General features: G+C 57.6%; 1 protein-coding gene across 1 annotated transcript in view; it reads left to right on the top strand.

Moving 5' to 3' along the window:
- The first annotated feature begins 3,313 nt into the window (after nucleotides 1-3,313).
- The window catches only part of TNRC18 (trinucleotide repeat containing 18), a 53,334-nt gene continuing 43,016 nt past the window's right edge, over nucleotides 3,314-13,631 (top strand). The window contains 2 exon segments of the mRNA XM_066977821.1: nucleotides 3,314-3,464; nucleotides 4,564-5,002. Coding sequence (XP_066833922.1) covers nucleotides 4,801-5,002 — 202 coding nt within the window. The 5' untranslated portion in view covers nucleotides 3,314-3,464; nucleotides 4,564-4,800.

A 13,631-nucleotide genomic window follows, 5' to 3' on the forward strand; every position in this document is an offset into this window, starting at 1 on the left:
TCACCAGGCACAGCCCGGCACATGGGTGCCAAAAACCTCCAGCCGTGACACCGGGCGTTACGGGGGGGCTGCATTTTGGGGTATTTCCCGTACGTTTCCCCACTAAACCACTTTTTTTTTTTCCTCCCCAGGGTGTGAGCAGCCCCGGGACCTGCGCTCCTCTCCAGCCGTCCGCGGGTGGTGCGTGCCAGCCCCCCCGGCTTGGTTCTTTATTTTTTCTTTATTTATTTTTTGCCTGATTTTGGAAGAAAAAAAGCTTTTCATTGGGTAAAAGATGAGAAAAAACAAAAAAAAACCACAAAAAACCCAAACCACAACCCCCACAACCAAATAAGCCAGCACTGCTCCATCAAACACCCAGGGATCCTTTGCCCGCTTCCCTATGGGCCCCCCCCCACCGGGACGTAGTGAGGATGGGGGGGTCGCATGCCCCCCCCCCCAATTTCTCCTGGTATTGGGATGCCTCGCACCAGGGACCCCTTTTTTTGCCTCCAAATCCCACCCGTGCCGTGCCACCCCCCAGGGGGCTTTATTTAAGGGGGGGGAGATCCCCTGCTCTGCTTTGGTGATGTGGGGGAGGAAAGGAGCCCCCCCCCTTTTAGCCCCCCCAGGGTTTTGCCCCCCCCCAGACCTTGTCAGCCTCTCAAAAGGAAGGCAAGGGAGATGTATGGGGGGGGGGACAAGGGGGGGCGGGGAGGAGGGGCCGGCCTGGGAGAGACTTTTGTGTCCTTCGGGTGGGGGGGGGGAAGAAAAAAAAAGGAAAAAAAAGGGAAAAAAAAGGGGGGGGAAGAGGGAAAAAAGGGGGAAGGAAAAAAAAGGGGGAGAAAAAAAAGGGGGGGGAGAAAAAAAAAGAGGGGAGAAAAAAAGGGGGAGAAAAAGAAAAAAGGGGGAAGAAGGGGGGAGGGAAAAGAAAAAGGGGGGAGAAAAAAAGGGGGGAGGAAAAAAATTTAAAAAATTGAAAAAGTGGAAAATGGGAATAATAAGGAAAAAAAGGGGAAAAGGGGAAATAAATATTAATAAATTAAATCTCTAATAAAGGGTAAGGGCAGGAGGTGAGACGGACGCAGGCGGCAGGGGGTGCCCCCCCCCGGGGCTGGGGGCGGGCGGCACCGTGGGAACCTGCCCGAGGGGGGGGCACGAGGCGCTGAGCGAACGGCTGCTGCCCCCCCAAAAAATCATAAAAAATCGGCGTTTTGGGAAAAAGCGGTGATTGCAGGCGGAAAAAGTGGGAGCCCCCCCCCCCCCAGCGTGGTGCCCCCCCCCGGAGGGGCTGCTGCTGGGGGAAGGGGGGGTCCGGGGGGGGGGGGCTTACCGGGAAAAGCGGGGAGAAAAGGCGATCAGCATAATTAAATTAATTTAAATTAGATATACAGAGGTGCACGGGGGGGGGATTTTTAACCGGGGGGGGGGAATCTCGGGGCTTTTTGCAGCGCTGCCCCAGCCCGGAGCTGCTGCTCCAAGATGGCTCCGGCCGGGGGAGGAGGGAAAGGAGGAGGAGGAGGAGGAGGAGGAGGAAGGGCTGGGGGGCGGGGGGGGGCAGCCTTTTTATTAGCATTTCCCTGATTTATGGCATTTACGGCATGCCAACCCCCCGGCCCGGGGACAGCGGCGGGGAGGTCCGGGCGCGAAGGCATTAAACATTTATAAAATATGCTTTTAAAGCCACATAAAAGCGATTAAGCCATTAATATCTCCCCCCCCCTCTTTTTTTTTTTTATTATTTTAAATTTTATTTTATTTTCGGGCTGCTGCGGGAGAAAGGCAAAGAAAAAAAAAAATAAAGCAGCGGGGTTTGAGCCCTCGCCTCTGACGCAGCCGGGTTGGGCTCTCGGATATAAATAAAACACCATTTTTTTATCCCTATAAATACAGATTTTTTTTTTTTATTATTATTTTATATTTTTTTGGCCTTAAATACGGCGCCTGGCGGAACGCGAGGAACGCGGCGCCGCTTTAAAAAAAAACGGAAAAAGGGGAAAAAAAAGAAAAAAGGGAAAAGAAAAAAAGTGCGGGGGGGTCCCGACCTCCCCACACACACACACGCGATTTTTGGGGCAATTTCCCCCGGTTTTCGGCCGCTGCCCGCCGGGGGCAGCCTGGAAACGCCCGGCGGCGGCTGCGGGCGGCTCGAAACTCCTGCGGGGGGGGGGGGGCTTGATTATTTTTATATTTTTTTTTAATTTAGATCGGGATGAAATTAGATTTTCCCCTCCCCCCCCTCCTTTATAAAAGCCCCGCTTTTGGGGGTTTTAATTAAAAAAACAAGTCAGGAATTTGGGGCGCCCCCCCCCCGGCGCTGTACAGGGCGATGGTGAGCGGGGGGGGGGGGGGCATTAAAAAGGGAAAGCGGAGCTGGATTTTTTTTTGGGGGGGGGACTGCTTTTTCCTGCCTTCTTCCCGCGGCCGGGAAAAAAAAAAAAAAATACGACTTTTGGTTAAATCCGGGGGGGGGGGCGCTATGCGTGTGCCCCCCCCCCCCCCCGCGGGCAGCACGGCGGTGTCGCTTCGCAGCCTATTTTTCCATTTTTAAATTTTTTTTTTTCCCCCAATTTTTGGCGGCGGGGCCAGCGAGGGGGAAGGGGGCACCCCCCCCCCCCCCCTTCGAAAAAAATAATTCTTGCCCCCCCCCCCCCCCCCCCAAATCCAACCCCCTCAAAGGCGGCTTTGTCCGCGGCGGGGCCGTGGGAGAGGGCCCGGCGGCATTTCTCTCCCCCCCCCCCCCCCCGCCCTCCGCGAGGGGCAAAGAGCGGGGAAAAGGCTCAAAAACAACGGCGAGACCCTGGGGGGGGGGGGGGGGAAGGGGGGGGTCACTCCCTTGTGTGCCCCCCCCCCCCGGCACCGTCCCGGGGCGGGGCGGGGCGCGGGGGGCCTGGAAACGGCCGCGCGTGATTCTCACCGGGAGTGGGGGGGGGGGGGGGGGGGGGGGGCCTTGAAACCGCCGCGCGGGCCCGCGTGGCGGCGCGCCCCCGCCGCCTGTTTACCCCGCCGCTGAGTGGCGGGGCGGCGGGCCAATGGGCGGCGCGGAGAGGCGGCGCGGCCCCGCCCCCCCGCGGGCGGTGGGCGTGGCGCGGGAGAACAATGCGCGCTCGGCCGGCGCGCCGGCGCGCTTTTCCCCTTGCCCTCCCCCTTCCCCTCCCCCGCCTGGTTTTTTTTTTTTTCCTTTTTTTTTTTTTTTTTTTTTTTTAAGCCGGGGGGCGGAGGAGGGGGGGGGGGGGGCGCCCGATGAAGCTCGGCGGGGCCCCGGCGCTCTATGGAGCGGCCGCCGCGCCGCTGCCGCCGCGCTGCCCCTGAGCGGAGCCGCCGAGCTGCTGCTGCTGGTGCCGGCAGCGGGCGGGCGGGCGGGGGGCGAACCGGCTGCTGCCCCCCCCCCCCCCCGACCCCCCCCTCCCCCCAGCCCCGCACCGGGCCTCCAGCCCCGCACCGCCGCCGCCATGCCCCGGGACCAGGCGGCCTGACCGCGCCAGGTAGGAGCCGGCAGCTCCCCGGCCCCAAAAGCACCGTCCCCCCCTCCTTATTCCCCCCCCGTCCCGTCCTCCTTTATTTTAAATTTTATTTAATTTTGGTCGCCCCCGCTTTTTAATTTTTGCCCCCGGTTCGCAGCCGAAAGCTGGGATCCGGGCGCGGGGGGGGGCCGGAGCGCGGCGCGGGGCTTCCTCTTTATTTATTTCCAAACTTCGCCATTCGTTTTTTATTTATTTTTTTTTGAGGAATTTTTTTTAAAAATTAATTATTCCCCTCCTTCCGTCTCTTCCCGCTCCGGAGGCGCTCCCGGTGCCCTCTCCGCCGAGCTGCGGCCGCCGGGGGCTTTTTTTTTTTTTTTTTTTTTTTTACCTTTTTTCTGCTTTTCCCCCCCCCTTTTTTTTTCTTTTTTTTTTTTTTTTTTTTCCGCCCCGTTGGAAAATACCACGCGTCTCGTTTTCCCCAGCGGGAGCGGCGCTGGGCAGAGCGGCAGCACAGCCGACCAGGTAGTTGGACGCCTCGGAAATGGGGAAAAAAGAGGCGAAAAAAGCCAAAAGGGGAACGGCACCGGGCAGCCCTTCCCCGGCCGCCCCTCGCTCGGCTCCCGCGGCCGGGGCTCCCTCGGTGGGAGCGGAGCAGGAAGAAACCCGGCTTCTTTAGGTTGTTTTTCGTGCGTTTTTTTTTTGCATTTTTGCATTTTTTTTCGGCTCTTTTTGCCGCCCGCTGGCTGCGGGGAGCCGCGGTGCTGGAGCCGAGTTTTGGGGCGCTTTTGGGGATTGGGGAGTGGTTTTTTTTTTTTGGGGGGGGGGGGGGGGAATCCTCATTGCCCCCCGAGCCATTAGTTAATATTTTCCCCCCTCCCTTATTTTTCCCCCTCCGAGCCATTAATTCATTTTTCCCCTCCCTTATCCCCCCCCCCCCGCCTAAAATTCCCCGACTTTAAGGCTTTTTTTAAATTCTCCCCTCGGCGGGGAAGCCGCGGCTGGGTCCGGGGGTGCCCCCCCTCCACCCCCAGGGGGTGTGTGCTCTGTGGGGACCCCCCCCACACACCCACACCCCGTGTGCCCCCCCCCCATTTTTTTTTTTTCCTCCATCTCTCCGCAGGCACCACCGACACCGCCGCACCGGGGCTGGCTCCGCGCCCCCCACCATGGGACTCCCGGACGAATTTTTTTCCGAAAACCCGCTGATTTTTATTATTTTTTGAGGGGGGGGGAAGAAGAAGAAGAAGAAGAAGAGGAGGAAGAAGAAGAAGGCAAAAAAAAAAAAAAAAGGGGGGGGGGGCGGGTGGGGGGGGGAAGGCGGTGGCGATCCGGGCGACTGGTGGAAGGAGGCGAGCGGATGATGGATGGCCGAGATTTCGGGCCCCCCCGCTCGGTGCACGGCCCCCCCCCGCTGCTCTCCGGGCTGGCCATGGAGAGCCACCGCCTGGCCGCCGCCGGCCGCCTGCCCCCCGCCGCCGGCCCCATGGCCGCGGGGCTCCCCGCGGGGCTCCAGCCCGGCAAGTTCCTCGCCTCGGGCATCAGCATCCACTCCCACCCCGGTAAGGCTCCGCGGAACCCCCCCCCGTCCCCCTCACCCCATCCCCTGCCTTCCTTCGCCCACCCTGCAGCCGGCCCCGCAGCCCCTCGGTTGTGGGGTTTGGGTTTTTTTTCCCCAAAGGTTTGCCGCGTGCTTTGGGTTTTATTTTTATTTATTTTTTTTCCCCAAAATTTGCGGTATGTTTTTTTTTTTTTTTTTTTTTCCCAAAGATTTCCTGCCTGGTTCGGATTTTAGTTTTTTTTTTTTTTTTTCCCTATGCTTTGGGTTTTAGGGCTTTTTTTCCCCCCTAGGATTTGCTGCGCGGTACGGGCTTTGGGTTTTTATCGCAAAGGTTTGCTGCATGCTTTGGGCTTTTTTTCCCCCAAGGATTTGCTGCGCGGTGTGGGCTTCGGGCTTTTTCCCAAAAAAAAACTGCACACTTTGGGTTTTAGTTTTATTTTTCTCCCAAGGATTTGCTGCGTGGTTTGGGCTTTTTCTCCCAAGGATTTTTTTCCTAAGGATTTGCTGCGTGGTTTGGGTTTGGGCTCTTTCTCCCAAGGATTTGCTGCGTGGTTTGGGTTTGGATCCTTTTTCCAAGGGTTTGCTGCGTGCTTTGGATTTTAGGTTTCTTTTTATTTCCCGAGGAATTGCTGAGCGGTACGGGTTTTGCGTTCCTTTTTCCCGAGGATTTTGTTGCGTGATTTGGGTTTTAGTTTTATTTTTCCCAAGGATTTACTGTGCGGTATGGGTTTGGATCCCTTTTCCAAGGGTTTGCTGCATGGTTTGGGTTTTGGGTTCTTTTTTCAAAGGATTTACCGTGCCGTATGGGCTTCGGGATTTTTTTCCAAGGGTTTGTTGCGTGGTTTGGGTTTTCGGTCCTTTTTATCTAAGGATTTGCTGCGTGGTTTGGGTTTCGTTTTCTTTTTTCCAAAGGTTTGCTGTGCCGTTTGGGTTTCGGGATTTTTTTTCCCAAGGGTTTGTTGCATGGTTTGGATTTTTTTTTTGTTTTTCCCGGGGGTTCGCTCTGCTTCGCCTGGTATGGATTGGGGGGCAAAAAAAAAAAAAATACCCCGCCAAAAAAAAAAAAAAGGCAAAATAATAATAAGGGAATAGGGGGAGAAATTGCTCCTGGTTGCTCGCGCGCAGCCATCGCAGAATTTTCGTGCTCGGCGGAAAATCCCCGCCGCTCGGCACGGCCGCAGCCCGCCTCGGTCCTCCAGGAGAGGGGGAATAACTGGAGCTTGGGGAAGGCTGGGAGGAAGGCACCTCGTCCTGGGTTTGGGAAGGGGCTCGGCTGCCTCGTGGTGGGACAAAAAGCCACCCTGGGATGGGAAAAAGAGGCAAAACTGGAAGGTTTTTTGGATTGCACTGGTGCGATTCCATGCCGGAGCGAGCGCGTTCGCCTGAGCCGCTGTAGTTCGTGCCAGCTCCGCGGCGGCTCTGCTGGGAGTGGGTGGCTTCTGTGTTGTCTTTCCCTTGGTAATTATTGTTTTTTAAACTTGCAGACAAAATTTCTATGCTTAGGCCATTCCTTCCCCATTTTATTTTATTTTTTTTTTCTCGGCGCGTTCCGACCTCGGGCAACCAACCACCCTCTGCGTCGTCCCTTTTGAAAAAAAAACCAAAGCTCAGTTGTTTTTACGAAATACGCGCTTTTTTTTTTTTTTTCCTCGCTCAGCTTTTTATTTATTTGGTTCCGCGGCTGGTTTTTTGGAGGGGTTTTCTTTTCATTCCCTTTCCGAGCGGCCGGCAGGGCCGGGGAGGAGAGCGGCGTTTGGCCGGCCGCGGGCTCTTGGGGCCGTGGCCCCATTCCCTCGCCGGCAGGACGCGGGAGATTTCTGCCTGGTTAATTTTCCTCTCTGGCTGATTTTTTTTTTCCTTTTTTTTTTTTTTTTTCTCCCTCCTTTCTTTCCCCTGGGTGTGGAGAGGTGACTCGGAGTTTACTTTAGGCGTTGGGAGGGTGACAGGTTTTGCAATAATAAACCTGCTTTTCTCCCAGCCGCCCGGAATGAATGACTTTGAAATTTGCAAACCTGATTGCCAACATCTGCAGAGAAGGAAGCAGCCCGAATCGAGAGAAAAGATTTATTAGTTTTAGACTAGGTGGCAGTGCCAATTTCCCAGGTGCGAAGAGAAGAGGTGTAAAACCAAAGAGCTATGAAGCCAAGCACATGGGCAAACACCTTTTCCTTCTTCCCTTTTGTCTTTATTTTTTTTACACCCTTTTTTTTTTTTGTCCTCCATTTTTTTCCTTTTTCCTCCCCCACCCCCTGCTTAAAGCAGAACGCAATCTCTGCAGAAAAAAATTCATCTGGACAATCTCAAGCCAAGCCCTAGCGCGCCTTTTTTTTTTTTTTAAGTTTTAATTGGGTGGCTCTTTTTCTCTCTGCGTGTTTTTTTTTTTTTTTCCCTTCTCCTCCAAAGTTTCCTTTTCAGGCGCTTCCCCGCAGCCTCGCCGCCCCGGCAGGGAGGCAGGAGGCGAGTCCCAGCCTCACCCGCACCCGCCTTGGGACCGGCCCCGCGGGCGATGCTCCCTGGTCCGCTCACCCCGCGGCCCCTCGCCGGGGGAACGCGTCTGGTGATCCCCAATATTTTTTTTAATTCATTGCTGTATTTTTTTTAAATTTTTAAAAATTTCTTTCCCTGGCTCTAAAGCCTTTCAAAAATCCCCCTCCCTCTGCAGCATGCGCTCCCTGGGGTGAATGCTTTAATATTGAGTTCGACTCGGGCTCGGCGATTTGTGATCGGGGTAAATTGTTTGAAAAAGACGTGCGTGGTCGGTCCCCAGTGAAACTCCCGTTGTACCGCGACAGTTGGTAGGCAGGGAATTTTTTTATTATTTTTTTTTATGGCTTTAACAATATCGTTTGAAACGATGATTGCTTCCTGCTATGGAGAGGCCTTTTGTAGGGTTGTGTTTGCAGCGTTGATGGCGGTGTGTGTTTTTTTTTTTTAATTTATTTTTTTATTATCGCCTTTTTTTTTTGGCGGCGTTTTTTGGGAGGGGTGGAAAGCGGCGGCTTTGTGCAAGGGGTTAAGAAAAGTGGGCAGGAGGCGAAGCCTTTAAATAGAGCCAGCTCAAACCAAGCTCTGCATACCGCCGGGCTGAAGAAAAAGAGGCTGTTGAATCCGTCCCAGCATCCTCCCAAAATAAATACGCCCCGGTAAAAATAGCACGATTGGCCATATTTGAGGATCCAGCTATCGCCGGCACCGACGTCTTTATTTTCCTCAGTGCAGGCCGGGCTCTGCCCCGGAGCCGAAGGCACGGCCGAGCCTCCTGGCCCCTTTTCTCTGGGGATTTTCTGCGGGTCTCTCGCCCTCGAGGCCACGTTTTGGAGGCCGGGAGCCCGTTGTTGGGAGCACCCCGGGGCCGCCCCGGGTTTGGGGGCGTGCGGTGGTGGAGCCGGGCAGCTCCGGGGATCCTTCCCCGGGGAGGAAGGTGGCGGCTGGCGGTGGCATTTCAGCCCCGACCGCGGCCGGGAGGACGGAGGCTGCGTGGGAAGGGAGGCCGCGCTCGATGGAGGCAGGCGGCGGAGTCCATTAAGGCAGGAGCTCGCTCTTTGGAGCCCCCGGGGTGGGAAATAGGAGGGGTTTCTGCCTCGGTTCCTTCCCCACGCCACCTTCCTTGGGTACAAGTGAAGCGAGCGTCCTGGTCTCGGCCTGATCCGGCAGCGGCGTGTTGTTCTTGGCAGCTTTGGGGTTTGGGGGAGGTGGAGGCTCGCGAGGGGCTGCGGCCGTGCCGGCAGTCAGGCACTGAGAGTTTAATAATAACAATAAAAATCTGTTTTTCGACACGTACTGAGGTATCCTTTCTTGGGTGGGTGCCTGGGGTGTGTGCGGGGGCCACCCCCCAGCCTGCCTTTGGCTCACGCGGCCTCTTCCCCTAAATTGTGCTTCAGAAACACTTCCCGGAGCCCAGAAAAAGGGACGAGCGGAGCCGAATTTGCCTTAAATCCAGCTCGAGAGCAGCCCCTAAAAGCAAAGCAGCCGGGCAGAGGGGAGCGATCAGTGTTAGCTTGTTTCCCTGCCTCCCCGTCAGCCTGTGCACTGAAACGCGGGGATTATCGGGGGCCAGAAACCACCCCCCTGCTCCTCGGGTTTAGCTCAGGGAGAAGTTTTCCAGCACAGCAGCGTAGGGGGGGGAAATATCCAGCGCCCAGGGTCACTTTGCTGCGCCAGCAAAATCCCCCTGCAGGCACCCTGCTCGCGGCGGTGCGGGGCTTCTGCTGAGACCGCCCGTTTCTGCAGGATGTCGGGGCGTGCTGCAGCACGGACCGCTTCTTTTTTGTGTTTTTTTTCTTTTTTTTTTTTTGGGAGCGGGGGGATGCTGCGAGGGAAACAGCGCCGTGTGTAATGGCCCTTGAAATGGCTGTGCCCCCCTCCCTGCCCGCCCAGGGGGTGGTGCGTGGGGGGCTCGGGGGGGTTGGCACGGCCCTGTAATGCTGCCAGGCGTGAGGATGGGATGGGGAGGTGTCTGTGCGTCCCCCCCCCGTCACAGAGGGCCCTCGTGAAATGGGATGCTCGCCTGTACGTCGTCCATCAGAGCAATGAGAGTGGGTGTGTGGGGCTGGGGGTGTCGAGCTGTCCCCTTACACCCCCTGTCCTTGGGGACAGAGGAGATGCTCAGCCATTAAACGATGCCCCTGCTGCTCCCTGGGCTTTCTTGCATGGGGCGGGGGGGGGGAATTCAGTGTTTTTGGGGGTGTCCCGCCACATGCCACGAGGGCAGGGGTGGCTTTGTGCTGTGGGGAGCGCGTCCTGGTGGCTGGGTGGGCTGTGGGGTGGCACCTCCGTCCCTAGACCCCGTCAAGTTCCCATCCCCAGTGCCCCAAGCGGGGACGTGCTTGGCGCTGGTGGGCTGCGGTGGTGGAGAAGAGAGAGGAGGGTGCGCAGGGCTTTCCGACCCCTTCCCAGGCAGAACAGCGGCGCCGGTAAAGACGTGCTCCATCCGCAGGGCTCGTTGCATCCCCCAGCACCGTTGCTCCTTGGCAGGGCTCCCCCAAAGCCCCTGGCCCCGACTGGTGATGTGCTGGAGAAAACCTGACCCGGAGAGGATGCCGGTGCTGGAAATCCTATCCTGGGGCACGGGGGGAAGGTGCCCGGTGCTGCCCGCGCTGGGAGCAGCTCCGGCGCTTTCCCAGCAGCTGTTGGAGAAGTGGGAATTGCCGGGAATTGATCTCGCTGCAGGCAGGGTTAGCAGAGCAGGGCTTTCGTAAGGGCAATTTCACATCTCCTTCCTCGGATAACCCAGGCTGAAGCTGAAATTAGTGTCTAATTATATAGTAAATAACCCCAACCCTGCCGTTTCGCCATCTTTTGGCGAGTAGGGAACCGAGCGCCGTTACAGGGCATTAACCTGGCGGGAGCCTGGCAGGTGAGCGCGGTGTGGCAGGGTCCTGGCGGATCGAGCACGGGTCAGCGAGCGGCAGCAGGGCCCCGTGCACCCCAAAACCCCTCGGGTTGAAGCTCGGGGTGGGCACTGGTGCAGGGACATGGGGCCAGCCCGGTGGGTGTGAACGCGGAGCTCGGTGTCGCGATCCGGCATCACCCTCTGATGGTGCCGGAGACAAGAGCCCGCTTTGTTCTGCCCAAACCGATGGCACAGCAGGCACTAAACCGACCCAAAAACGTGGGTGGAGTGAGGTGGGGGGGCTGGGTTTGTGTCTGGGTGCTTTCACCCTCGAAAAAGGGCTCGCCACAAGCAGTGGGATGGTGCAGCTGGGTGCCTGCGGGCCCGGGCAGCCCGCGGTCTGTCTCCGCTTTTTGCTCGCTCCACTTGTCTCTTTTTTCCCCCCAGCCTTTAGAAGCCGAGGGGATGGCTGCCGGCCTCCTCCCCTCCGTGTGCTGTATCTGATGGCGCTGGGAAGCGAAAGGTTTAGAGCTGGGTGTCTGCTGCCTGCAGCGGGGGCGATGGGCAGAAAGGAGGAGAGGCAAGGGAGGGCTCGGCAGTGCCGGCTTGGTGCAGCAGAGGCTGGCGGCGGTTTAAATCCGTGAAGACTTGAAATATCAGCAAAAGATGGAAGTGACCTTGGGAATAAACGGCGTTGCCAGCACAGCAGTGGCCAAAGAGCCATTTTGTGGGAGCTGGATGCAGGCAGGCTGAGCGTGGCGGGGTGGGAGCTGCGAGGAGCGACGCGGTATGGTCGGGAGAGATAACGTGCTTTTGTGGGGGAATAACGGGGGGAGATTTGAAGGCTCCCCGGCCCTTCTCTTGAGATCTGTATCCCCGGCAACTTCTGAAAAGGTGGCTCTTGCTCCTGCCACCATCCATCTTCCCCTGCCACGTTACCGAGAGCAGAGATCCGCTCTTGTGTTTCGCGGTTAGATATATTGCCTGCGCCTTCCTTTCTGCCCCCGCTCCGTTCCAGCGCGCCATTCATTTTCAGCACAGTTCCCTGTGGCTTGAATACGCTCTTAATACATTTGGTTTAATTGCTTTTAATAAAATAATTTAAAGGGCTGCCGTGCTTGGGAGGAAGGGGTTCGGAGGGATTCAGCTCTCGCCCGTGCTGCTTGCGGTCCGCAGGCAGCGGCGTTGGCCGCGTGCGAGTGGAGCAGCACGCGCGTTACCCCACGGCTCCCGTGGCCTCCTGCCCCTTCTGCGCCCCGATTCCCGGGGCGAGGAGGATGATTTTTTGCAGGGAAGGCTCCGGCCAGGCTCCTTCCTGGGGCTCCCAGCCGTGGCGAACCCCCCGAGCACCTTTCCCCCCTTCGTTGCGCTCGGCCGGGCGCGCACATCGCGCTCCGCTCCCTTTGTGCGCCGCGCGCCGGGGTTTCCCTTTGCAATCCCAGCGCTACAGCGGGGCTGTCTGCGTAATGAGATTAGTGACACAAAGCGGCAATTCTTCTGCTGCTTTTCATGTATGTTCAGGGCTTGTGTGGGATCGGAAATTCCTACTTTCATCAGATGAGCCCTCTCTGTAACTATTCTGCGGACGGACCTTCCTTCCCTCGGCTCCAGCGATGACATTCGTGTTGGCACAAGCATTTCAGACTTTCCCCTCCCGCCTCCCTCTGCCTCCGCGTCTTCCCAGCCTGAGCCATTGTGAATTTTATCTCATTGTGAATTTTATCTTCCCTTCCCCGAATCTCGCCGTCAGCCCAAGCCGCTTCCATCTTGCGGAGGACTGGAGAGCTCGGTGCCCTTCCGTGGCCAGGCTACGAGCTGTTGTAGGGGGAAGGCAAAAGGTGCTCTCGGATTGTGCAAATGCTCCTTGGTTCCCCTATAAGTGTGCGTGTGCACGTACAGGAGACACGCAGGGCTTCACTTGATGGAGGTCTCGGCAGGGGCTGGCTGTCCCTGCCTCGTGTCAGCCCCGTGTCATCGGGGCCAGGTTGGAAATTTGTCAAGAGTCCAAAGGCCGTGCTTAATTTTGAATGCGGATTTGCATAATTCATCAGGAATTAAATCACACCGCCATAATATTTGCCTCCGCGTTTATCTCCGTGCATCGGCGCGGTGCTCGGGTGCAGGTCCCCCCGGTGCCGTGCGGCTCTGCGCCTTTCTGCTGCAGGAGCGGCAGCGCGGGCGATGCTTGGGAGGGCGCAGGGCATGGGGAGGGCAGGAGCTGAAAAAGGGCTGAACAAGGGAGAGGGGGCAGAGGCTGGGCTTTTGAGTCTGGTTTCCTAAGGAAAAGAGGCTTACAGGATCGTGGTCTGTCGGTGGGTGGTGTTCTTCCACCCCAGATGCCCGCAGCCTGCTGCTGAATTTCTCCTGGGGTGGTTTTGGGGTGCTGTGGGGTCTGGGTTAGGGCAGTGCGTTGGCACTGACGGGTGCCTTGGGCTTCACCACGCGCTTGCCCTGTCCCAGCCACACCGCATCCAAGTCATGAAGCTGGAGTGGATCGGACCTCGTTAGCTCGTCACTGCTAAACGAGAAGCTGGCGAGGCGCAGGATGCGAGCGGTCGGTGCCGGAGCCCCGGAGCTCCCCTGGCCGTCTCCATCCTGCACCGTGAGATCCTCCGGGAAGCCGCGGCCGTGGCACGGAGCTGGGAACGCTGAGTCTGGCGGCGTTGGACCAACGCTGGCTCTCCTTGGCGGCCGTTTGGGGAGATGGAAAGCCGAGGGGAGGAGAGGGCAGGTGGCATTTACCTCCCCGGCTTCTGGCCGGCGCCCCGGCGCGCGGCCGCGGGGCTGGCTCCTGCCCATCATGCAGCGGTGTTTAATTTCTCAATGGGAGGGCAGGGAGATAATGCTGCACGGTCCCATTTAACCTGCTGGTGACCTGGTCTTAAGTCATTGTGGCTGAAAATAGACTGCGTTCCCTCCAGGGCATGGCTAATGGCTCTGGGAAAGCTGGGATCTCTCTTTGAAGGCTGACTTAATTGCTGCTGGCAGGCACTCGGTGCAGGTGATGCGGGGACCGGCACCCGTGCCATCCCACAATAACCTGCCCCCACCGAGCGCCTGTAGCTCTCCCGGCTCTGGCAGCGGGTAACGAGCTCCTTTCTAACGAGCGAGGGCACGGGACGCCTGGGCGTAGCTGGGTTAATTGCGCGGGCAGGGCTCGGCGAGCCGCGGGAGCGGGGGCCCGCTTGTTTGCTGCTTCTGCGCCATGTTTCAGTAATTAAAAAAAATCAAGAACGACGAAATAAAAGGAATTGGGTTACGTTTCTGTGCTTAGGAAGGATGGCGAGCACACGAAACT

This window comes from Anser cygnoides, chromosome 15, assembly GCF_040182565.1.
Source record: "Anser cygnoides isolate HZ-2024a breed goose chromosome 15, Taihu_goose_T2T_genome, whole genome shotgun sequence".
NCBI classification, from domain to species: Eukaryota; Metazoa; Chordata; class Aves; order Anseriformes; family Anatidae; genus Anser; species Anser cygnoides.